The 27,044-nt window shown below is 38.0% G+C and overlaps 2 protein-coding genes across 2 annotated transcripts in view; one reads left to right on the top strand and one right to left on the bottom strand.

Moving 5' to 3' along the window:
• Positions 1–784: 784 nt before the first annotated feature.
• LOC120244538 (syntaxin-binding protein 3-like) lies at positions 785–10,481 on the top strand (the record flags this gene model as incomplete). Its single annotated transcript, XM_039251121.1, has 6 exons — positions 785–923; positions 1,445–1,551; positions 2,095–2,187; positions 4,618–4,703; positions 8,825–8,973; positions 9,770–10,481. Coding segments are annotated over 6 exons (669 nt in total), but the record flags the coding sequence as incomplete, so codon positions are not given.
• A 4,847-nt stretch (positions 10,482–15,328) lies between these two features.
• Positions 15,329–27,044, bottom strand: part of AKNAD1 (AKNA domain containing 1) — a 43,967-nt gene continuing 32,251 nt past the window's right edge. Inside the window, exons 10-15 of the mRNA XM_039251119.1 lie at positions 24,454–24,576; positions 24,255–24,362; positions 20,197–20,278; positions 17,649–17,703; positions 16,799–16,897; positions 15,329–15,454 (exon numbers count right to left, since the gene is read on the bottom strand). Of these exons, the coding sequence (XP_039107050.1) occupies positions 15,329–15,454; positions 16,799–16,897; positions 17,649–17,703; positions 20,197–20,278; positions 24,255–24,362; positions 24,454–24,576 (593 nt within the window). The remainder of the gene's footprint in view (positions 15,455–16,798; positions 16,898–17,648; positions 17,704–20,196; positions 20,279–24,254; positions 24,363–24,453; positions 24,577–27,044) is intronic.

Raw genomic sequence — 27,044 nt, 5'->3', positions numbered from 1 at the left:
AGGGTTTGTGGGTTCAAGCTCTGTGTCCGGCTCTGTGCTGTGTTAGCACAGAATCTGCTTGGAATTCTCTCTCTCCCTCCCTCTCAGCTCTTCCCCAGCTCATGCTCAAACTCTTTGTCTCTCTTTCTCAAAATAAATAAACTTAAAAGGAAAAAGAAAAAAAATCCATGTATAAGTGGACCCACACACTTCAAACCTGTGTTGTTCAAGGGTTAGCTGTAGTCATATTAAAAGGTAAAAAGAAACATGTATAGTTAATTTTAATAATGTAGTTGACTTAACCTAACAAATTCAAAATATTTCAACATGTAATCAATATAAAAATTATTAGTGAAATATTTTACATTCCTTTTTATAAACTAAATCTTCAAAATCTGTTGTTTTCACTTGTAAGCACATCTTAATTAGTCTAGCCAGATTTCCAATTTTCCTTGACCACATGTGGCTCAAGGCTATCATGTTAGCATAGGTTTAGATTAATGATTTTCTTTGAATTAATTTTTGACTTTTATATTTTAAACAGTAGTTTCTAAGTGATGCCTACTTTTTTTGTGAAGTATTATCAGTGTTACATTAAAATTTGGCATAATTTGAGGTTATTTTTTAGAAGATTTCATTTTTAAGTAATCTCTATATCTGACATGGGGCTTGAGTTTACAACCCCAAGATCAAGTGTCATACTCTCTACTGACTGAGCCAGCCAGGCATCCCTGGATTTAAGATGCTTTTAACTGAAAAATGAATTTGGATTATAGGCCACTGACTATATTTAATTTTCATTAAGGACCTGGCACTTGGAACCGATGCGGAAGGACAGAAGGTGAAAGATTCTATGCGAGTGCTTCTTCCAGTTCTTCTCAACAAAAATCATGACAATTACGATAAAATAAGAGCAATTCTACTTTACATCTTCAGTATTAATGGTAATTGAGACTCTGTTTTCATGAATATATTGAAATACTCTGCTCTAAAATCACTTTATTTTTATTTATTTATTTATTTATTTTTAAATTTATTTCTGAGAGACAGAGACACAGCATGAGCAGGGGAGGGTCAGAAAGAGAGGGAGTCACAGAATCTGAAACAGGCTCCAGGCTCTGAGCTAGCTGTCAACACAGAACCCGACACGGGGCTTGAACTCACGAACTGTGAAATCATGACCTGAGCCAAAGTCGGACGCTTAACCGACTGAGCCCTCCAGTTACCCTTAAAATCACTTTATAATAAGTACTTTACTGTTCATCATAAGGGAGTCTCAGAAAATTCAAAGGTTGTAGCTGAAGTTGATTAAGATAAATATAAACAGGAAATTGGGAGATCAAATGGGCTATGTAATTAAACATTTGCTTTTTATTTAAAAAACTTTATTCATGAGTACTACCTAAGCCTATAGATGATTGTGGTAGCAATTATGTGACTGTGTACTTACATATTTTTATCTAAGGAACTACAGAAGAAAATTTGGACCGATTGATCCAGAATGTAAAGATAGAAAATGAGAGTGACATGATCCGTAACTGGAGTTACCTTGGTGTTCCCATTGTCCCCCCAGTAAGAATTTTACATTTGTATATATATCTTGATGTACATACATATGTGATTGTTTACATTAAATATGTTTTCTCATGGGAAATCTATGTGGATAGTCTTCTCAATTTGACTTGATAGATTTGTTAAGCAAAAAAATCTTAATTTTGTTGTCTGTATATGAGTAATTTAGGCAAATACATTTTCTAGTGAATTTATACCTTATGTTTTCTGTTATAATTTGCTTTATACTTTTCTGTATGATTCATTTACAGCAAATTTTGAAAGAACTCTGTTTAAAATCTTGGTCTTTACCATCAAGTTTTATAGCACTTTTGAGTAAACATAATTTCTGATACTATTACAGATGTTATCATTAGAGCACAAAATACTGTGAAATTTTGTGACCACTCTTATTCAGATTTTTTTGAGTAAGCATTTCCACTCTTAGTTCTAAGTCAAATATACATAGTATTTGCTATAAATTGCCTATCTTTTTATGAAAATGTAATAAGTTAATATTACTAAATAAAAATTACTGGTTTTGAATTTTTTCCTCTGTATTAGTCTCAACAAGGCAAACCATTAAGAAAGGATAGGTCTACAGAAGAAACTTTTCAACTCTCTCGATGGACACCTTTTATCAAAGATATTTTGGAGGTAAAAATTCTTTATATTTTACCTATACCCTAAGTGCCTATCTGTAGAGTATTCTTTACTCTTTGTATGTTTATCTGTTAGTCTGAGCATATCTGTGGGTCAGGAATTTTCTGCAGTACTGGGAAGGTTCACAAAAGAAGGCTGTATCTGGGGCCAGGGGAGGAAAGGAAACTTGAAGATTCTTTCCATGAAGATATCAAACAAACTTACACACTGATGGCCTCAAAATAAAAATAAGTACACATACTGCCTTATGAAAAAAAACTATTGTTTTAATAACTCTAGGTAGCACAAATATAAATAATATATTTGAATGGAAGGTCAACAAAATAACATTTGTATGTGACCACTGTTAGAAAGTGTTAGACTCCAGGGGCTCCTGGCTCACTTGGTCAGTAAGCATCTGACTTCATCTCAGGTCATCTCACTGCTAGTGAGTTCAAGCCCTACGTCGGGCTCTGTGCTGACAGCTCAGAGCCTGGAGCCTGCTTCAGATTCAATGTCTCCCTCTCTCTCTGCCCCTCTCCGGCTCATACTCTTGTCTCTTTCTCTCAAAAATAAATAAATGTTAAAAAAAAAAAAAAAAAGGTTAGGTTCTAGTATTCTTGGAAATGTATTTGTGATACATTTGTAAACTATAGTTTGCTGTTATATCCAACAGATGGTTTATGCCTTTAATATTGTTTCCTTTTAGAAATTAATATTCAATTATAGGAAATTAGAAAATGAACTAATAGAAGTTATATTATGAACAATAAAATCATGGCATTGCTTCTTCAGTTATAATCATATAGTTCTATTTATTCCAGTTTTCCTTTGATTTAAACCCCAATTTCTACTTTGCTTTGGAAACTAAACATTTATAGTTTATTACTATGATTTTCCTGTTTTGCTTGGCTAATTTTATGTCACTCACACATGTTTAATCATAGGTAAAAATTTAAAGAATTTAGACTTTGTTATACAGCATAAGATTTTTTTCTCTTATCCATAACACGGATGTAGAACTAAGTAGTCTTTCTTGGCTACTACTTAAAAAAATTTTTTTTCTTAATGTTTATTTTGAGAGCAAGAAATAAAGCAGGGGAGGGACAGAGAGAATCCTGAGCAGGCTTGGCACTGTCAGCACAGAGCTTGATGAAGGGCTTGATTTCTTGAACCATGAGTTCATGACCTGAGCCAAAATCAAGAGTCAGACACTTAACCAACTGAGCCACCCAGGTGCCCCTTCACTAGTACTTTTAAAATAAGAATTGACTTTCCTGTACCCTATAACAAGGATTTACATGTTAATTAAAAAATAAAATCCATTTTAGGCATTTTAAGGCCTTCAGAATTTCTCCTAAAACTTTGTTTCTTTGCTTCTTAGAATCTATTTATGTATTTGTTTATTTAATGTTTACAATTAAACATTAAGTTTAAGTAAGTAAACTTTACTTGCTTATTTACTTTCTTACATCCAAGTTAGACTTCTTACAGTCTTAATGAAATATTCTTGGACTACTCAGTACCTTGCGCTCATTCCTCGTGCCCACTTAGTAATACCTTTTATTACTACCATGCTGTAAAGCAGTGGTCTCCAAACTGTTGTAATCATGTACACTGAACTAAAAATTATGAACATGAGCTTATAGCATATGAGCTATTTATAAGCTATGTATTACTGTACTAATGAAGCATCTATATATAGTACACCCATACATAGAAATATGTCATAAAATATAACCCTAAAAAAAGGAAATTTTCTTAAACATAAAGGAAAACTTCTCTTATCTCCTTAGATTGTCTTGATTACCACGAGGTCAGGAGTGTACATTTTATTATAGAACCATTGCAACGAAAGCCAAGGACTGGACTCTCCAGTAGCCTAAGAAGTTTGTCAGGACTAGGATGGTAGATAGAAACCCCTAGTGCTCTAGAGATAAAGGTGTTGATAAAGTGTCTGCAGTCCTTACACCAGTAGACCCTCCAAATGAAGAAGTTTAGACATTCTGTAAATATTAATTTAATAAGTAAAGGATTACATTAATTTTTGGAGCAAATAAGGTTTGTAAGTTTCAGAGAGAGGGTTAACCTTATTTTATTAAATATTTATATATCTTGAGGTTAATTGTTAACACAAATTTTGAGTTTTATGCAAAACATACAAATAAAAAATCCTAGAGGGTGTGCCTGGGTAGGTCAGTCAGTTGAGCTTCCCACTTCAGCTCAGGTCCTGATCTTATGGGTTGTGGGTTCAAGCCCTGCGTTGGGCTCTGTGCTGACAGCTCAGAGCCTGGAGCCTGGATTTGAATTCTGTGTCTCCCTCTTTCTCTGTCCCTCTCCAGCTCATGCTCTGTCTCTCTCTCGCTCTCTCCAAATAAAATAAATATTAAGAAAAAAATCCTGGAATTTACATTTTTTGATGGTGTTAATTCTTTTTTTCTCTAGGATGCCATCGATAATAGATTAGATTCAAAAGAATGGCCATATTGTTCCCAGTGTCCAGCAGTATGGAATGGCTCAGGGGCTGTAAGGTAAAACCTATGAAAGTATGATATTATAGACTAATTATTGAAAGTATTCTTATATTGAGAAGTACTCATATATTGAGAATGCTCTTGGAAGCATAGTTACTTAACTAGCAGTTTTTCTTTAACTGTGACCTGTTTTAAATGAGTCTAGGTAAGCAATATGAAAGCATACTATACCATAGAACAACTGAATGTCCTGACCTTATGTAATGCAGGGGTGTCAACTCCCAGACCCTACTTTGCCTGGTGCCTAAGACTGTCTCCTTTGTTCATTAAATGGGTAAACACCCTTGTTTGATGAGATTAAGCTAACGTTCTGTGAGGCAGACCAAGCCTTAACTCAGTTAACCAGCCTAGTTTTTGGCTTCCTTTTTACTTCTGGCCTTTTGGAGATTTCTCTTACTTGTTTACTTTCAGCTGTGCTTTTAAAAAGAGGTTTACTCTTATTTTAACCAAAGCTGCTAGAAGCTTTCTAGAGTGAGATTTTCAGGATCTAGGGATTTTAATTACTATTTTTTGTATTTATCAGAATGTAAATCACTAGCAGAGCATCTTATACATGTATGTGAAACAAATTAAATATAAACTTCTATTCAGAAGTTTAAAAATAGAATCACATAGTTGTTTTGAGCAGTATAATCTCCCTCCCCCATGCCCCCCCCTTTTTTTTTTGCTTTCTTACTCTATTTCTTTTGAAATAGTTTTTAAACCAAAATTGCACTTTTAGGGTTGCCTGGGTGGCTCATCTGGTTAAGTGTCTGACTTTAGTTCAGGTCATGATCTCACGGTTCATGGGTTCAAGCCCCGAGTTGGGCTCTGTGCTGACAGCTAGCTCAGAGCCTGGATCCTGTCTTTGGATTCTGTGTCTCCCTCTCTCTCAGACCCTCCGCTGTTCATGCGCTCGCTCGCTCTCTCTCTCTGTCTCTCAAAAATAAATAAAACAAAATTTTTTTAATTGCACTTTTAGTATCTCCTTGATTTATTTTATATGGGAATCATGAGTGTATGTTAATTCCTGTTTCATATTTCAAACCAGTTACTGATTCTCTTTACTTTTTTCTTTTGCTTACTCCTTCATTGTTTCTTAAGATGTCAGATGGACATAGACCAGAACATTATTAAAAGTTTACCATGGGATCCTACATTGCAGGATCTTAGAGGCCCTCTAGAACATGGTTTCCAAAATGGGTAACAAGGTGATTTGAGGGTATTTATTTTTACTAAAAAAGGAAGAAATTAAAGCTTCATTAATATGCATCAGTACACATATAATTTTTATTTTATTTTATTTTTAATTTTTTTTAATGTTTTATTTATTTCTAGGAGAGAGAGAGAGAGAGAGAGAGACAGTGTGAGCAGGGGAGGGTCAGAGAGAGAGGGAGATACAGAATCTGAAACAGGCTCCACGCTCTGAGCTGGCAGTCAGCACAGAGCCCGAGCGGGGCTCGAACCCACGAACCGCGAGATCATGACCTAAGCGAAAGTCGGACGCTTAACCGACTGAGCCACCCAGGCGCCCCCACATATATAATTTTTAAACTAGTATATATTTTTAATAGATGTACAAAAATTTTTTAAAAATTTTTAAACATTTATTTCTTTTAAGGTCTTAATTTATTTGTGAGAGAGAGTGTGTGTGCAGGGGAGAGTCAGAGAGAGAGGGAGATATAGAATCTGAAGCAGGCTCCAGGCTCTGAGCTAGCTGTCAGCACAGAGTCTGACACGGGGCACGAATCCACGAACTGTGAGATCATGACTTGAGCTGAAGTGGGACACTTAACTGACTGAGCCACCCAGGTGCCTCTAGATGTACAAAAATTTTATTTTGAAATATATAGTTTTCAAGTAAAAGCTCAGAATTTTTACTAGTGAAGATGGGAACAAAAAAATGATTCCTATGAATAGCAGTGCTATCCAATAGAACTTTCTTGCAGTCCTGGAAATATATATCTGCCCTCTAATATGGTAGTCACTAGCCACATGCACCCCTTGAGTACTTGGTATGTGGCTAGTATGACTGAATTTTTAATTTTATTTAATTTTAATTAAATTTAAGTAGCCTCAGGGCACCTGGGTGGCTCAGTCAGTTGAGTGTCTGACTCTTGATTTCGGCTTAGGTCATGATCTCATACTTCATGGATTCGAGCTCTGCATCAGGCTCTGCACTATCAATGCAGAGCCTGCTTGGGATTCTCTCTCTTTGCCCCTACCCCATTCACAATCTCTCCCTCCCTCTCTCTCCAAATAAATAAATAAACTTTAAAAAAATTTAAATAGGTTCGTCTATACAATGGAATACTACATGGCAATGAGAAAGAATGAAATCTGGCCATTTGTAGCAACATGGGTGGAACTTGAGGGTGTTATGCTGAGCAAAATAAGTCAGGCAGAGAAGAACAGATACCTATATATGTTTGCACATATAGGTGGCTTACGAGGAACTAACAGAGGACCTTGGGGGAGGAGAAGGGGAAAAATAGTTGAGGAGAGGGAGGGAGGCAAACCATGAGAGACTTTTGAATGCTGAGAACAAACTGAGGGCAATAGGGTTGGAGGACAGGGGAAGGGGGGTGATGAGCATGGGGGAGGACACTTGTTGGGACGAGCACTGGGTATTATATGGAAACCAACTTGACAATAAACCATTTAATAAGAAAAAAAAATTTTAAACAGGAGGTAGTGGCTCCTGTATTGGACAGTGCAGATGTAGAGCAGTCTGGGAGAGGAAGTGATATATAAATAATAGCTATTTTTTTATTGAATGCTTCCCTGGCACCAGATTCCATGCTTTGTTTATCCTTTACATTTTTTAATTTAATCTGGAAACAACCCTTGAGGTTTAGAGAGAGGTTCTATAACTTGCTGAAAGTCCATCTGATTTAGAAGCCAGCAGAATCAGAGTTGGAACCCAGATCTAACTCTTTTTTTTTTTTTAACAACTTTACTGAGGTGTAATTGACTTAAAAACAATGTATATGTTCAAGATCTACAACTTGGTATTTTGATATATGTATATTGTAAATGATCACAAAGTAATAAATATATCTGTTACCTCCACCAAGTTACCATTTTCTTTCGTGTGTGTGTGTGTGTGTGTGTGTGTGTGTGTTAAGAAGGCTCAATTAATAATTTAAGAGCTAACTTTTTAGCAAATTTCAAATATACAATATAATTTTTAACTATAGTCACTAGGCAATACATTAGATCTCTAGAATTAATTGACCTTGGATAACTGAAACTTTGTGCCTTTTGATCAACACTACCTCATTTCCCTTCCCCGCCCTTTGCTCCTGGTAGCCAGTATTCTCTGCTTCTGTGAATCTGTTTCATATTCCACAGAGAAGTGAGATCGGACAGTGTTTGTCTTTGATTCCAATGTAATTTCACTTAGCATAATGCCCTGCAGGTTCATTCATGTTGCCATTAGCAGAATTTCTTTCTTTCTTTTTTTTTTAAATTTTTTTTTTAAATTCAGAGAGAGAGAGAGAGAGAGAGAGACAGCATGATCAGGGGAGGGTCAGAGAGAGAGGGAGATACAGAATCTGAAACAGGCTCCAGACTCTGAGCTAGCTGTCAGCACAGAGCCTGACATGGGGCTTGAACCCATGAACCATGAGATTGTGACCTGAACCGAAGTCGGACGCTTAACCAACTGAACCACCCAGGCGCCCCCCCGCCTTTTTTATAAGACTGAATAATATTCCCCTGAATACATACACTGCATTTTCTTTATCCATTTTTCTACCAGAGGACGTTTAAGTGTTTTCCATGTCTTGGCTGTTTGACCTGAAGTCGGACACTAGACCGCCCGAGTCACCCAGGCATCCTCCCCATTTTTCTTTTCAAGTTTGTTTATTTGTTTAGAGAGAGCAAGCATGGGAGGGAGAGAGAGGGAGAGAGAATTCCAAGAGTTGTACCTTCTTTCATCTGACCCAGCCAGGCATCCCTGATGACAGGTAAATTTGAAGTGGGGCTGTCCTACTTAATTCTTGGTTCTCCAGTCATTTCCATAAAATCAATGTAATTGGTACCAAATTTGAGTTTGCTTGAATTAGCCTTTTTAAGAAATCTACAAGCACTATTGCTTTAGAAATGTTTTTAACATGTTTGTATTTATTTTTTAGTGCTCGCCAGAAACCCAGAGCTAATTATTTAGAGGACAGGAAAAATGGGTCAAAGCTGATTATTTTTGTAATTGGAGGAATTACGTACTCTGAAATGCGTTGTGCTTATGAAGTTTCTCAGGCACATAAATCCTGTGAAGTTATTATTGGTAAGACTTTTTTTTCCTGTTTTCAATTTTATTTTAAATAAACTCTAAATGCAAGAATATATGTAAAACTTTATGTTGTATTTTACATGTAGAACTAAATTGTTCAGTGCAAACGTGTAATTAATCATAGTGGTTTTATGTGATGTCCTGGTTTTTCCTGGTTGATCTTTTTGATAATTTGATTTTTAAATATTCTGATTTTGAAGGAATAATCTTCAAGATATTATATTATTTAAATATTAATTTTTTAAAAATATTATGTTCTCTACTTGCTCTTACTATTAAATAAGTTTTGAGACATAAGTACATTTCAATTACAGAAATATTTTGAATGTTTTTGTGGATGTGACTTTGGCAAGTCCTGTGTGGAATTTAGTTTTAAGAATTTCAATCAAAGCCACTGAGATATAACCTCACCTCGTCTATGGAATGCAACATTTGTACACCAGGTCTAAATCTAGAGCACTGCTTACTGGTCCTGTGATTGAACGGTGACTATCCTGTTCTGCCACAGGGATAGAATAACCTCCAGTTTTGCTCTTCAGCATATCAACATATAGCACAAAAGAGACAGAGCCCTAGGAGTGAGTTACTAAGTCTGCTGTTCATTGAAGAGGAAGGACTTGAAATATTGTGGTATAGACAGATTTCAGGAATGTGTCCTATAGAAATTTTGTTAAATTGCCCCAAGCTGTGGCACTTTGCAATATAATATATTGTGACAGGGCAATATAATTATTCAGAAAGAATCTATTTAAGTGCTGGCTTTTGAAAATCTTATCTTTTCTCCTACCAGGTTCTACGCATATTTTAACACCCAGAAAGCTTTTGGATGATATAAAGATGCTGAATAAATCCAAGGATAAAGTCTCCTTTATTAAGGATGAATAAGGATTTTTTTTTTTTGAGATTTCTATTAACATGTTCAACGAAAATAGATCAAGACAAGGTTGCTACCATGTAATTTAAACACTGTAAATATTTTATGGAGTAATGATTTTTCAAACATACTTCTTAATGGACTTTATGATTACATATCTTTGGATTTGCCATGTTTGATAATTTAAATAGTGTTGCTGCTTTGTAGATGATGAGATGAAATGTTAAAATGCTTTCTAAAAGGAAATTTTTCATGTTTGGAACTGAATATATTAGAATTGTGGGTGATTTTTCACAACTACCTATGTACATATTAAGTACTTACCAGATACTTACCTGTCTTAACTGAAGTATAGTTTTTTGGGAAAGAATTATTTTAAAAGAAAAGGTGGTAAAATTAAAAAGTTTAAGTGTGTGTGTGATAGAATGATTTTCTTTTAAGTACAGGTTTTTTCCCAATTGAAATTCATAATTTCTTTTGTTATTAATAGAAATAATTTTACACTATATCCTGTCTTCCCAGATACTTCTGAAGAACACAGTTTTATGTAAATTCAAAGTCATGTGTGTTTAAATTAGAAAACCAAAAATAATTGTGAATATTCTAAGAGAAAATAAATATATAGTTACAAAAGTTTTCTTTTTGGGGTCAGGGGAAGAAAGGGAAGTTGGGAAGCTTAAAAGTTCTAAATCAGAGTTATAAAAAGAAAAAGAAGGCACCATAATCTTCCCACCAAGATAGCCTGAGTTGATTTTCTATAAAAACAATGTAATATTTGTATAAAGTAGGATGATATAAGGATGTGTCTTCACTGGTGTTACTCAAAGGAAATGTCTTCATTTCAAATATCTCTTTTAACCTGGCCTCGTGGTGTTGTCGCATTATGGACCATAATTTTATATATTATTCATCTTCAGAGTTTTGCTTTTACATATAATGCTGCATTATTTGGGTTCATAACCTTTGCAGACACACTTTTTTTATAATATAAATTTCTAGCAATGGCATAGCTGGTCAAAATATTTGGGCATTTAAAATACAGTTGACCTTGAACGACACAGGTTTACAGGCGCTGACCCACCCTCCCCAACCAAACGATTGAAAATCTTCATGTAACTATTACTCCTCAAAAACTTAATTACTAATAGCATACTGTTGACCAGAAGCCTTACCAATAACGTAAATAGTCGAATAACACACATTTTATGTTACATGTATTATATGCTGTATTCTTACAGTAAAGAGAGAAGAAATGTTAAGAAAATTATGAGAAACAGGGAGCCTGCGTGGCTCAGTTGGTTAAGTGTCCGACTCTTGATTTCATCTTAGGGTTTAAGCTGTGCATTGGGCTCTGTGCTGACGGCACACACAACCTGGTTCGCATCTCTCCCTCTTTCTCTGCCCCTCCCCTGCTTCTGCATTCTTTCCATCTCTGGATGGATGGATGGATGGATGGGTGAATGGATGGATGGATGGATGGATGATGGATGGATGAAAATCATGAGAAAATAATTTACAATACTGTCCTGTATTTATCTTTAAAAAAATCTATGTTGTTCAAGGGTCAACTGTGCTGATAGGTATAACCATTGTTATTATGTAGTAAATCCATCACTTTTCCTTTATGGCTTTTGTATTATATGTTGTACTTAGAAATACTTTTTACGCCCAATATTATAAAGCCACTCACTGTTTGTTTTAGTATATTTCGATGAGTTCATTTTATTTTTACAGATAATTCATCCATCTGGAATTGACTTTAGTGTGAGAATACATGCTAGGTACAGTCTCTTAGCACTTGGCATTATGTCCTATGCCTCCCCATCTCATACCAAAGGGGATGAGAGGCCAAAAATGAAGTTTTGCAGACTCTAAGGTAAGTAGGGTTTGTTCTGAACAGGTTAGGTTCTGCCAGTGATTTGCATTAGGTCAGGATTTGGACGGTAGAGACCATCTACCTTGGCTGTGCTAGTGGATAAGCAAACTCCTGCCATCTGAAGTTTGTAGCAACCAGACTCCATGTTTTAGTGTCTGTTAGCTGCAGCATGGGCATGAGACAGTGCTGGTGGCAGTAGCAGCACTGAATTTGTATTCTCTGCATGACAGAAGGTGATTAATAACCTTGAGTCTAAAAGCATGTTGGCTGGGGCATCTGGTGGCTTAGTCAGTTAAGTGTCTGACTCTTGATTTCAGCACAGGTTATGATCTCACAGTTCGTGACATTGGGCTTTGTGCTGACAGCGCAGAGCCTGCTTAAGATTCTGTAACTCTCTCTCTCAAAAAAAATGAACATTCTCTTTAAAAAAAATTAATAAAAGCATGTTAGCCCCTAGTTTCTGCCCCTGCAACTTTTTCTCTAGATTTTTAAGACCTATATTCGATCCCATTCTTTAAAATACCTAGCAGAGTTTCTGTTCCTACAGTGAACCCTGACTGATACATTATGTAATGGGAATCCAGCTGTCTTCTTAAACACCCAGATATTGTACAGATTTTACTGGGTAATCCCTCTTTCCCCAACTAGTCTGAAATACTACCTTTATCATAGACTAAATATGCATATTGGTCCATATCTGAATTCTGTTTTATTGACCTGTAGTTTGTGTTTTTCCCTATTTTAATTCATGCTGTGTTTTGATGTGTGGTAGATATAATCTCTACTCCACCTAAGTCACTGCTACTTTTCAGAAGTTTTCTAGCTATTACATTTTTCTAAATGAACTTTAGTATCATTTTATTAATACCACAAGTTATTTTGGTATGTTTATTAGGTTTGCAGTAAATTTGTAGGTTAATTTAGGAAAAATTGATAGCTCTATAATATTAAAATTTTAAATTTAGATATATATATCTTTTTATTTACCTAAATCTTTATAACCTTCAGAACCTTTATTCATATAGGAACTGCATATTTCCATAATATCTTTATTTTGTGATTCCATGTGAACTGTATCTTTTATGTTATTTTCAAACATTTTTTTATATAGGAAAGTTGTTTTGATATATTAATTTCATAACTTGCTGTTTTGCTAAATAACAATAATAATACGCAAGTGCTTACTTAGAGCTTTATATATGCCAAGCCCTGTTTTGAAATGCTTATATTACCTCGTTTAATCTTCCTATTTATTCCTGTGAAGATAGGTACTATTATTATCATCTCCATTTTGAAGCTGAGGAAACTAGGGCACATAGAGGTTATGTAATTCAACCTGGATGTGTATCTGAAGAGGAAAGTCTTGACATTAATAAACAGTTCTCTTTGAATATCAAGCATGAGAACAGTATTTTGCTAGTGAAAGGGTTAGTTTTGGGTATCTGCATTTTATTTGCGGTCCTTGTATGCCTTGGTTACTAGCAGTCCAGGGTTAGTACTTGTGTGGAACAGAGATCTACACTAATCCAATGCCCTGTGACAAATGGAACCAAAAGTGTGATGACTGGAAACACTGGCCCATTCATTCAGTCACTTCATACTCAGTGATGACTTTGTCCTATCACAGCGATGTGAGATCCTTTCAGGCCTCCATTTTACACATATTTTAGGCTTAGAATTGGAGAGATCCTTTGTTTCCTAAATCTCTTACTGAATTTGAAAATGTAAGTGTTCATCTTACATAAATTCCTAGTACAAGCTAATTCCGCCTTCAGATTAGCAATTACAAATTCCGATACCAAGACCCTGAAGAAGACATTTCGCCATTAACTAATTGAAACCATTTATTCACTGTCTCTGAAGCCCACATTTGCTTCCTGTTGATAAGTGCTTGGCTTATAAAATCCAGCAGATTCAGACTGTTCAGCCATATTCACAAAAAGATAAGAAGAATATCATTCACAAAGACAAAAATTCTTGGATTTCAGCCCAAAAGCCTGACACCTTATTTTTGTAAGATGTGATGGCTCTATAACTCACTTCTGCTATAGGTATTTGTGACTTTCTGTGAATTCTGTCAGGTTACAGGCAGATTTCTTTTAAAACCAAAGGAGCAAAAGAGTCTTCATCCCACAGTAAAATTTCTGCTACCAAAACAATGTTTTGGATATTAAATGTATTCATATTTAGTATGAATTAGGTCTGTTTTAAATCATTAAGATTCATTCATATCAGTAAGATTGCAGTAGAAAGGAGTGATAAAAAGATGTTTTCATTTGTATAATAAAGTGGATGGCTGAATTTTTTTTTTTAGGATTTTACTTTTGAGTAATCTCTACACCCATCCTGGGACTCTCAAAATCCTGAGATCAGGAATTGTGTGCTCTCCAGACTAAGCCAGCCAGGCACCCCCTAGCATTTAATTTTTTTAATTTTAGAGAATACAAGCTGGGCAGAGAGGCAGAGGGAAGAGAGAGAATCCCAAGCAGCCTTCATACTCAGCACGCACCCCAACGCTGGTCTTGATCCCATGACCTGGGATTGCGACCTGAGCCAAAATCAGGAGTCAGACACTCAACCAACTGAGCCACCCAGGCACCCCTAGAATTTTTTATTAAAGAGATAAAAGCATTCCCCCTCACCCTGCTGTCTTGCCCCTGGCAACCTGAAGCAGCCAGAGCACAGCTACACATTGGAAGTAAACAGAGAGGCCTGTGAACAGTGGAAGCTGCCAGATGTGTCTTTACCACACTGCTGCCCTCAGCAATGGTGAGCCCCTTGACTCAGCATTAGAAATAAACAGTTAGTTAACAAGCTTGTTTTTCTGGTCTGTTACAGCCTCAGAATTAAAAGAGATCTGTCAGAATTTACACAAAGAAGGGAGGAGACAGCCAAGGCTACATAATCAGTACATACAAAATTACCTTTATAAGCCAGAGCTTAGCACTTCCAGGACTTCTTAAGGGACATTGCCCTATTTCTATTTCTTGGAATAAGCATGTCGCAGTGATTGTTCATAATGATCTTCAGTCATTAAGGAAATATAAAATTAACATTTAGAATATAGTTTAATAAAGTAGAGATGGGCCATATTTTTAAGGAAATGATTACAGTAGTTAATTTTCTATAAAGGTTAACTGAGGGCTTAGGAATATTCACTTATTGTGGTCCTTTCTAACCTGGGTTCCATGGATTTGCTTCAGGTGTCTGTGAACTTTTAAAAACTGTGTGCAAAATTGTGTGTTCTTACATCCCTTTTCCCTGCAAGAGTGGAGTAAGGGAGACTCCATACCTTTCGTCAGATTCTCAAAGAGGGTTGAACCCAAAAAAGTTAAGAACTTATGAATCATATAAGAACCCTGCAAGCCAGAGAAGTGTAATTTTAAACTTGAGGACAGGATGGTGGTGCTTGGCACATAAAACAGGTTAGCAAGTTGTGATTAAATTTAGGTAAATGATGAATCTAAAAGCCTCTTAAAAGAGTATATACGCAGTTTATAAACTCCCTTTTTTCTCTTAGAATCCTACTAACAGTGTTCACTATCTTCCTTATAGTGCCACAGCTTAAAGTACCTTTAGCCACAAAATCAGAGGTATCTTCAGGCCGGCCTCTGCTTTATCTCTTCTAAGGCACGCGTAACAAGTTTCCAAGCCCTAAAGTTAAAAATAGCCTGTTCTCCAGCCAGCCCTAGACAAATAGCAGCTGCCTTGGTCACCACGAAGATCTTCAAAGTAGGAATAGATTTAACTCTGTACCACTAAGTAAAGCTCTGGGGGTTAGGAAACCATTTGTTGACTGTTTTGAGTGAATACAGGCCTCAGGAAAGAGGGAAAGAGTCAATGATGTGCTGCTCTGTCATTAAAGAGGTTCTAAATCAGCCTTAAAGAAGCAAATCAGAATCTTGTTCTGGCATTAATCCCTGGTACATAGTTTTAATAAATTGTCTTTACTTTTGTCCTAAATTCATTAATCTAGGACTAAACGTGTTTGCCTGTTTCTTACTTTAAGAGATTAAGTTAGAATACATATTTTAAGAATTTCATATTGTACAGAAAGTAAATGAAAAGGAAAGATTCTTCCTTCTCTGGATGACTCCTAGCTCCATTTCCTAGAAGTCCACTGGATATTTTTGTGTATGTTTGCAGAAAATATGTATGCCCTTTGAAAAGCATACACAAACGTCACACTACATGTATTATTAGTCATCTTGCTTTTTTCACTCCCCCCCACCCCGCCACCTCTCCCATGGCTACATTTTTTTCGGTGGCTGCTGAGTACTGACTTATTGCATTACTGTTATTTATTAATTCTCATCTAGGGTGTTTAGATTCATCCCACCTGGGGACTCTTCCCATCAGTGCTCCAGTGGCCATCCCTGTGTACTAATACCATGGCCTATTGTGGGGAGCTACCTATAAAGTCATTGCTAATAATGGAATTGCTGCTCAGAATTTAAGTGCTTTGACATTTGTAAAGTTTTGTACCAAGTTGCCTTCTTCCCACCAGATTGCACCAATTTATACTTCCACCCTCAGTGTAGGAGAGCCCTGTCATCCCCAGCCTTGCTCACACTGGGTCTTCTAAACTAAAAGGCAAAAGTATAGTCTACTGTTTCATTCTGTCCTCTTTTTTAAATGTTGTTCTTGGTTTTTGTTTCTTTTTTTAGTAATCTCTGTACCCAACATGAGGCTCGAACTCATGACCCTGAGATCAAGAGTTGCATACTCTTTTGATTAAGTCACCCAGCTACCCCTAGTTTATTATTTTAATTTCTTTCATTACGAGTTAGGAATAACAGATTTATTTGAAAATAATACTTGTTGATTTCAATTTTAAGAATCAAGGTCCATTGGTTTTTTTTTTTTTTTTTTCAAGCATGTGGGGCCCCACATTTCCTATGGTTTTGGTATTTTCTTTAGAAAGTCCTCTTCCAAACTTGTGTAATAAGATACTTTTTGAGGGAAGATCAAGTTTCCTTTGCATTTTTCTTTTTTTCTTTTTTTTTTTTTAAAGTCTTTGGTTGTCTTGGGTCAAACTAGTATTTCAGTTGATTCCTCCATCTCTGTACTTTGGCAAGATCTTCTGCAACAGTTGTAATCATTCGATCAGTAGTTTCTTTCAAAATGGTTGCTGTCCTTAGGGCATGATCCAAAGATGAATTTAAAATCTACAGAGGAAAAGTTCACATATTTAAAGTTACTGTTTCTGTTAATTGGGTTATCTCATTATTAAACATTGCAAGGTGGAATTTTTGGAGCATTCTTTTCCCACCCAGTCTATTCCTGTTTTTGACTGTTGGTTTCCTAGGAAACCAGTCCGAGATGGAATATATTTTTTAGAGAAAGGGACAGAAAAAAGACCCAACACATGACTGATGAGCGTGAATCAGAGGGTGAGGTCAGCAACCTGACGGGGCTGTTGCTCTGCCACAGAGGAAGAGACCTTGAGAAAGAAGGAAAGCTATTGGGGCTTGCCGAAAGAGGGTTTAGGGGTCATAACCCCTGAGAGGGCACCCAGAGGCATTAGTGCTTGCATTCCAAAGCATTTGAAGGTGGCCTGGGATTTGATTTGAAAATAGGGAAGTGCTGGCAGCTCTAACCCCAGTGTCACTTGAACAGACTTGTGAGCGGCTGGGAACACTCCACTACTTCACTCCAGGGCCAGGGAGATCCTGTAGTGGAGGCACCACCCACAAAACACTTTCTCCAGGAAATTTCCCTTGGAACCAATTTAGGAATAATACAAACCATGTGGCTGCTTAGGCTGTGTCTTTATGTTAGTGCTGAGCACAAACTATTTCAATTAGAGCATTTTCTGGTGCCACCATACTGGAATGATTTAAAAGCTATCAGTTTTGTGACCGAGACCATACTTACAAGCTGCAAGCATTTTAGAATGGTTTTTTTCTAAGTCCTCACCTCAGATTCCATTTCCATACTGTCAAAGTTGCTTAAGGATTTGATTCCAGAAATCCTGGAGGGGTGGAAATGGGGTGTGGGTATAGCAAGGTCTGAACTGTAGGTCATGAAAATCTTAGATTTTTTCTGGAAGGCAAAAGCACATTGATATTTGTATGAAGCTCCCCTCACTTCCCTAGCTCTGTGGTTCAGTAATGGCTCTATGTGTAGCTCTTATAGTCTCATGTGGCCGACCACAGATGAGCTTTAGAAAAAGGCGGTTGCATGACCGTGATCTGGGAGGTGTTTTCCCCCCAGAATCTGTCTCCTCTTCTGTTGTCACAGAAAGAGGCAACACTCCAATTTATGCAGTTTTTGTTCTTTGGGGGCCAGCCTTCTACCCTGCATATATATAAAACAAATGCACACAAATTTGCCAATTGTAGGCACTTTGAGTTCATTCTAGCACCAGTGAGTTTAAACAGCAATGAGGCAGCAGCAATAGAAAAATAAAAGCTGGGGTGTCAGGGTGGCTCAGTCAGTTAGGTGTCCAACACTTGATTTCAGCTTAGGTCATGATCTCATGGTTTGTAAGATCAAGCCCCACATTGGGCTCTGCACTGACAGTGTGGAGCCTGCTTGGGATTCTCATTCTCTCCCTTTCTTTGCCCCTCCCCCACTTGGATGCACTCTCTCTCAAAATAAACAAAAGAAAAGAGGCATCTCTTTAAATAGGCATGCCTGGACTACTACACTGTAAGTATGAATCTCTGATAATGGTCTGGGTAAATAAGGAGAGCCAGGTCACTATGTACAGTTGTTCCGGTTGTGCACTGCACAACTCTAGGAAGTTTCATTCACACAGTCTGTGTGAAGGGCACTGCCTGGAGTTATGCTTTGCACAACCATAAATAGTGGTCTTAGGGGATGCCACAGATCCTTGCCTGTTGACAGGTGGGCCATGGAGCCATCTTCACATCTCCCTGGCTTGAGAATCCTTCTGTTAAGCATTACTTCTTTGGTACATACAGCACTTGTAAGCAGTCATCTCCAGGAAGTCTGATTTCAAATGTGACTCTAAGCCTCCCTTCATCTATCTCCCCTACCACATAGGAGTTGGTTCTGCAGGTTGATTTAACACTTTGGATCTATTGTCCAGTTGAGAACATCAAAGAGGATTAGCATCAGTGGCCCCTAGCTAATAATAAAAAACTCCAGGCAAGGCAGGGCAGTATGGAGTCCTGTCCATCTTCACATCCAGTCATCACCATGATCAACAATAATAGCCATCACTTGCTGAGTGCCATGTACCTTTCTGAGTGCTTTATATGTATTGACCCAATCCTCAGTGAGTTTGGCAGTATTATTATTCCCATTTGGGGAATATTGAGGAAGCACAGTGGGGAAAGGGAGGCACAGAAAGGTTAAGCAACCAGCCCAAGGACACAGAACCAAGATGCAAACCCAAGACCTCCCCAGAGGCCACATTCTTAAACACTGCACTGCATATGATAGTAGCTAGTGAGTTCAGACTGAGTTAGTGCAGAGCCTGAACTATTAACCACTCTGCTACACTATTGATTTTGCCTCTTAAATAGCTCTTGAATACTAGACCTCTCCTTTACTTTCATCCTTGGCCAAGCTACCATCATCCCACTTGGATTATTGCACCAGCCTCTTACTTGGCCTCTGTGCTCCAATCCTTGACTCCTTTAATCCATTCTCACTTTTTCTTTAGAGTGATCTTTCTAAAACACTGGGAAACTTTTTTTTTTTAAGTTTATTTTGAGAGAGAGAGAGAGGGAGAGAGAGAAACCCGAGCAGGCTTTGCTCTGTCAGCGAAGAGCCTGACTGGGCTCAATCTCATGAACCTTGAGATCCTGACCTGAGCCAAAATCAAGAGTCAGATACTTAACCAACTGAGCCACCCAGGTGCCCCAACACTAGGAACTCTAAAAACACCCTGGTTAAAAAAACTTCATTGGCTTATTATACCCATGAGTCTGAACTCCTTCCTGTAGCTGACAAGGCCGTGCATGGTCTAACCCCGCCCATCCCTTCAGCTTCCAGTTGCCAGTCCCATCTTGCCCCACAGCCACTTGCACTACACTGTTCCTGAACTTGCCAAGGGGACTTTCCACTCCAGGAAGCCCTAGTATATTGGAATGCCCTTCACTCTTACCCTCCATATCCCCTTGCTAGTTGATTCACACTTATCTTTTGGTATTCAGCTTTCCTGAACCCCCAAGTTAGGTAATAACACTCTTCATCCCCCCTTTTTGGCACTTTCAAAGACTGGCTCTTCTACAAAAAAAAAAAAGTAATTTATATGAGGGCAGAGACAGTAGTTTAATTTTTCACTGTGTCCTCAGGACTTAGCACAAGACCCTGCTATTGACACTCAAAATATTTGTTGGATGAATAAGTGAAGTATTAGCCATACTTTGGTTTGAATCTTGGCTCTACTATTTATGATCTCGGTGATCTTGAGCTGGTAATTTAATGTACTAAGCACATTGTATGTACCCAACTAAGTCATTTTTGTAATCACTAATAAAATAATACTTACTTTCCTGGTATGGGCTCATGTTCATCTTGAGAGGATTTTGGATTCGATGTCTGGGAACAGATCCATTCTGGTTTTGAACAAGCTGAAAAATGTTAGCTATGATTAAATTCAGAGCATCAAAAATGATCCCCAAATGGTGGTATATGGATATCATTTCCCGAACTTTTCTGTATGAATGAAATAGTTCATGAAATCTTAATATTAAAGTAAGAAAACTAGGGAACACAGAAAACAAAGAACTTTCTTTCTGAATTCAGGAAAAGAAATTCAACTTACTTATTTTAAGAAATTCAGCAATCCCTATCAAAATAACACAAGCATTCTTTACAGAGCTAGAACAAACAATACTAAAATTTGTACAGAACCAGAAAAGACCCTGAATAGCCAAAGCAATCTTTAAAAAGAAAACTAAAGCTGGAGGCATCACATTCTTGTTCTTCAAGTTTTATTTCAAAGCTGTAATCATCAAGACAGTATGGTACTGGCACAAAAACAGACACTCAGATCAATGGAACAGGATAGAGAACCCAGAAACGGCTCCACAAATGTATGGACAACTCATCTTTGACAGAGCAGAAAAGACTATCCAATGGAATAAAGACACTCTACTCAGCAAATGGTGCTGGGAAAATTGGACAGCGACATGCAGAAAAATGAACCTGGACCATTTTCTTACACCATACACAAAAATAAATTCAAATGGATGAAAGACCTAAACATAGACAGGAAGCCATCAAAATCCTCGAAGAGAAAGCAAGCAAGAACCTCTTTTACCCTGGCTGCAGCAACTTCTTACTCAACACGTCTTTGGAGGAAAGGGAAACAAAAGCAAAACTAAACTTTTGGGACCTCATCAAGTAAAAATTTCTGCACAGCAAAGGAAACACTCAGCAAAACTAAAAGGCAACCGACAGAGTAGGAGAAGATATTTGCAAATTATGTATCAGATAAGGGGTTAGTATCCAAAATCTATAAAGAACTTATCAAACTTACAACATCCAAAAAACAAATAATCCACTGAAGAAATGGGCAAAAGACGTGAATAGACACTTCCCCAAAAAAGACACCCAAATGGCCAACTGACACATGAAAAAATGCTCACATCACTCATCATCAGGGAAATACAAATCAAAACCACAATAAAATACCACCTCACATCTGTCAGAATGGCTAACATTAATGACTTGGGCAACAACAGATGTTGGCAAGGATGCAAAGAAAGGATCTCTTTTGCACTGCTGGTGGGAATGCAAACTGGTTCCTCAGTATGGAGGTTCCTCAGAAAGTTAACAATAGGACTACCCTACAACCCAGCAATTGCACTACTAGGTATCTATCCAAGGGATACAGGAGTGCTGTTTCGAAAGGGCACATACACCCCAATGTTTATAGCAGTGCTACTGACAATTGCCAAAATATGGAAAGAGCCCAAATGTACATTGTCAGGTGAATGGATAAAGAAGATGTGGTATATATATACAATGGAGTATTACTCGGCAATCAAAAAGAATGAAATCTTGCCATTTGCAACTACGTGGATGGAGCTAGAGTGTATTATGCTAAGTGAAATTAGTCAGAGAAAGACAAATATATGACTTTACTCATGAGGAATTTAAGATACTAAACAGATGTACATACGGGAAGGGAAGCAAAAATAATATAAAAGGGGGGAGGGGGACAAAACATAAGAGACTTAAATATAGAGAACAAACAGGGGTACAGGAGGTGTGATGGGAGGGGGGATGGGCTAAATGGGTAAGGGGCAGTAAGGAATCTACTGAAACCATTGTTGCACTAGATGCTAACTAACTTGGATGTAAATTAAACAATAAATAAATTTTAAAAAATAGATAAACTGAATTCCTTCTGCACTGAAAAATAAATAAATAAATAAATAAAACTCTCAGAATTCTTACCTGGGGAGAGCAAAATGGTTATTAGGGGTAGTCTCTGCACCCCTTGATCATCTCTAACATTCTGTGATTGTGTTGAATCTATTCATTTATTTGGGGGGAAAATGGCATCTTAGAATAAAGAGTCTTTAAGTTCTAAAAAAGAAAAAAGGAAATTCAATTTTTTTTAAGTAGGACCCACACCCAGCGTGGTGCCCAATGTGGAGCTGGAGCTCACAACCCTGAGAATCAAGATTCAGATGCTTAATTGACTGAGCTACCCAGATGCCCCTTTAAAAGGAGCTTTTTCAGTAGACAAGAGACAAGGAGTCTGGATTTAGGTTCCCTGGGTGCTAACTGTGTGACACCTGGGCATGCTGTCCAACTTCTGTGGGCTCAACTACTTCATCTGACAAGTGAAGGGATGATTCCTTCCAAGAGCATGGACCAAATGGATTCCTGGAAGTCTTAAAATCCAGGAGCAAGGATTCTGGGAGTCGGAAACTAGATGATGGTACAAAGACAATTCCAGAAAATAGAGACTAAACAGAGAAGAAGACAAATGTAGGATCAGCATGAAGACAAGAATAAAGCCAGGAAAAGGAAGGGAGAATAGTCAATAGCCAATGGCTAAGAAATCTGCCTTTCTTGCTGCTGGTTCTCCTTCCAGGTTTCCTGTCATTCATCAGTCTCTTGTAGCCAGGCTTTACTTCCTCTCAGGAGGGTGCCATTTGACAAGGGATCTGGAAGATACTGTCCTTAAGACATGGAAGGTAGAAGCCAGAAAGTCCAAATTAATCAGGCTGGCCCCCCAAACATAAGTCATGATGAGCACTAATGAGTTCAGTCTTAATCCTTTGCTAGTCTCCAAATATAATTTTGGATTTTACTTGAAACATAGAAATTCAGAGATGGGTAGGACCATAGAGTCATCAGTTACGATTCTAGTCCAGTCTACAGATGTGCAACATCCTGACAAAGTACATGGTCTCTGGATGGGATCTGTAGAAACATCTCTACAGATGGGGCTAATGTCCTCCTACAAAAGCCCACTCCATTCCGGTTTCTGGGAGGTTCTTTTCAACGTTGAGCGAATATGCCTCCCTATGACTCTACCCTCTTGGCCACTATACATTTACTAATGTAGTTCAAGGTCACACTTCAGATGACATAGCTGATTCCCTCATGCCCTCATATATTGGAATAACAAGTCCCATGGGTTATAGACCCAAAGGCCAAGGAGGTGGTAAAGAAGCCTGCCCTGTTGTTCCCGCAGAGTTTTAGTGGCTGTCATCTTGAGAGAATACGTCCAATTGGAGAAGTTAGCAGCTGGGGACTGGGGGTGGCAGTGTAGGGGGCAACCAGCTGAGTTCAGTCAGGTAAATGGCATTTTTTCATCTTAGAAACTGGCAATTGTGAAAGATAAGAAACATCCTCCCTGACACTCTGTCCCCAGGTCTCTGGAGAGAAAGAGCTCTGGAGGTATCAACTTTCCCACAAGAGAGGATGTCAAAGAAGATATGGCCATCATTTAGAAGCAAAACAAGGAGTATGTCCTTCCCTCCTTTTTGTGCCCTTAGCACACTCTGACTTTGTTCATCTTAGCACCACATTTTGCCATGAACTTTCCTTGTTTGGGTATGAATTCTTTTTAAGAGATTGTGAAATCCTTGGGAGGCAAGAGCCATGCCTTATTCATCTTTATAAATAAATGTGGGATTTTAGTTTTTTTAAAGACGGCAAAAATTTACATTTAAATTAGTAATATGATATTTAAGGAGTATAAAAATAGTCTATTTACATGCTGACTTTCAGTAGGGATATATTTAAAGCTTTGACCACTCCTGAACAATAGGAATAACAGTGGCAATTATTTAATTGGTCATTTGTTTAGCAAATATTTACAATTTGTTACCAACTTACACTGAGTTAGCCCTTCACAAGTTTCAGAGTCTTTTATTGCTAGGATTTCATATCTCCCAGCCCTGGCCCAGCCTTTTGCCATCCAGGATGTGGGAGTGTCAGATGAGTACAGGAGGTCCAGACAGCAGACCGGAGAGGGCCGGGGCTCCCCAGGCGGAAGCAGTGGCTGGTGTGACGTGGGTCCTCCAGGCCTGGGAGAGCAGATTGTTTACAAAGATGAGATCATGCAGCAGATGTACTTACAAGATGAAGAATTTTTATTTTCATTTAAAAAGCAGAGCTGGACAAAGTCGCTTCTTTCACTATGATTTAAGGAATTCTCTCCTGGGGTGTTGTATCTATAATAAAACTCTAAAAAGAAAAGAGAAATACAACTCACTGCCTGGGAACAACAGCTGTCCCCACTTATACCTTCCTTCTAGGGCCCCTGAGTCTCACTCACCTTCAAGTGTTTTTTTGTCACAGGCTCTTCCGGAATTATGACTCTTAGTGCCACAGTTCTGACCTTTATCACTCGACAGTCCAGTCTCAGGAGCAGAAGAGCAGCTGTGGCCTGTATCAGAACCTGAAAAGTTCCAAGTTACACAAAGGACAGGTGAGTTTTTTCATTATAGTCACAGAATGTGTGAAAAGTAGAGCTCTAACCACGAGAGGTATGCGTTAGGCGCCAAAGTGTTCAGCTTCCCCAGCTGTTTTACCAAGGGAAGTTGCCAGCCTCAGGATGGCATTTGGAATCCCCTTATGACAACTAAGAGATGTTTTCAGAAGTAACAGATCTGATAGGAAAGTCTCAAGGTTTTCCTTGCATATGTATGTACTTTGTGAAGGTCTGCTGAATCGATGGGTCTGTGAGAATTTGGCCTCCCGAATTAACTACAAATGGAAGATGGTATTTTCCCAGATTTGCCCTGACACACCCACATTCTTTTCTCAGACCCTGTGTGGCCAAGAACTTGTGTTTTGTCACCAGACAATTGAAAAGATGGTTTTACTCTACTGTCAAATTCATGATCTGATATGGGAAACTGAATTATAGCTTTGCCTTCATCTTTGCCAAAGAGGGGTTAGTAATACAGAGTGTGCATGTCCGGTACCTGTCTAGAACCTGGCAGGCTGTGGGAAGTGGAGCCTTCCAGATAATCCAGAACGTGAGATCCTGGGCCAGAGCAGTGAGCACAACAGGCTTGGATGTTCAAGCAACATCTCAGCTCCAGGAGAGATGAAGCCAGGCGACAAAGCAACTGCCAGGGCTACCTGCCTTGCTTCTCTCGTGATTACACTCCTTTGTAACATAATCTTTCAAAGAGTAAGTCACAAATGGAATGAGCTCGAGGGATGGTTTTCCCCGCAAATCTCAGTCAATCAATAGTCATTGAATTCCCTCTCAATCCAGAACACAAGGAAATTAAAATAGCATGAGGTTCAGATAGACCTAAGATTGAAGTCTGGGTCTACAGCTAATTAGCTGTGATGGTTAAAAATATGTCCACAAATTCTTTTGTATGTTCTTCAAAAGGTATAGCGTAATTCCTCCCTCCTTGAGTGTGAGCTGGATTTAGTGACTTGCTTCTCACGGATAAAGCGGTAGTGATGGTGTATAACTTTCAAAACTAGGTCATAAAAGACCTAGATCATTTGGCTGCCATGTCATAATGACATGCAAGCAACCTATTGGAGAGGCCCATACGGTGAGGAACTAGGACCTCCTGCCAATGGCCATGTAAGAGAACCATCTTAGAAGCAGATTCTCCAGTCCAGTCAAGCCTTCACATGATGGCAGTATTGGCCAACATCTTGACCACAGTCTCATGAGAGAACCTGAGCCTGAGTCACCCGGCTAAGTTGCTCCCAAATTCCTGACCCATAGGAATTATGAGATAGAAAATGTCTGTTGTTTTGAACCATTAAGTTTTAGGAGACTCTATCACACAGCAGCAGATAATGCAACTGCTCTTTGACTGGCAAGTCACTAAATTTCTCTGAGCCTCCATTTCCTTATCTGTAAAATAAAAATAATAATTCCTACTCACAGGGCTATTAAGATAGCTAAATGTTATACACTATGTCAGCAGTTCTCAAATTTTTTTTTAAAACCACTTTACACTCTTAAAATTGAGGACCTTAAAGAGCTTCTGCTTATTATAGTTTTTATCTACCATATATCATAAGATGTGCCCTTTTTTTATACCTGTGGTGGAAAATCTCCCCCTGTATTGGAGAATAGCTATTATACAACATTCAGCCAGCTGAAGATGGGCTGGTACAGAGGTACCCATTTATAAATTTTAAGTCAATTTTGCTTGTGCAGAATCACTCAGATTTTCACAAGACTGAGTGGACAGTCCTAAGGCTTTAAACATTTTTTCCTTTACTTATTTCTTTTATTATTATTTTTTAAGTAGGCTCCATGCTGGGTATGGAGCTCAATGCAGGGTTTGAACTCATGACCCTTAGATGAAGACCTGAACTCAAATTAAGAGTCAGATGCTTAACTGCCTGAACTACCAGGCGCCCCAAGGCTTTTTTTAAAAAAAATAGAATTTATTATGTCATTTAAAACCAACAGTAATTCATTTCATGCTCACAAAATGACAGGTTTTTAATGCAAAGTGGCCATTTTTTTTTTTAATTAAGAGTATTAGAAGAGTGGCAGTATTTTATGTTTTGGCAAGTATCTTGAATATCTGGCTTAAAAGAAGGCAGCTGGATTGCATAGCTGCACCTCCATTCAATCTCCTGCAGTATTGGCCTTACACAGATATGTAGCTGGGAAAGAGAGGACCTCACGGTCCCCTGAAAGGGTGTCAGGGACCCAGGGGCCTTCTAATCACACAAGCTCTGTTACAGCATCTGATATAGTAGGTGTTCAGTTGATGAAATATTACTATTACCACTAGAAAATGAATCATCTGGGCACCCGGGTGGCTCAGTCAGTTAAGTGGCCAACTTTGGCTCAGGTCATGATCTTACGATTTGTGATTTCAAGCCTGGTGTCGATCTCTGTGCTGATGCCTCAGAACCTGGAGCCTGCTT

The sequence above is a fragment of the Hyaena hyaena genome, unplaced genomic scaffold, assembly GCF_003009895.1.
Source record: "Hyaena hyaena isolate Hyena2069 unplaced genomic scaffold, ASM300989v1 scaffold_390, whole genome shotgun sequence".
NCBI lineage: Eukaryota > Metazoa > Chordata > Mammalia > Carnivora > Hyaenidae > Hyaena > Hyaena hyaena.
This window is presented reverse-complemented; position numbering and strand designations above follow the sequence as displayed.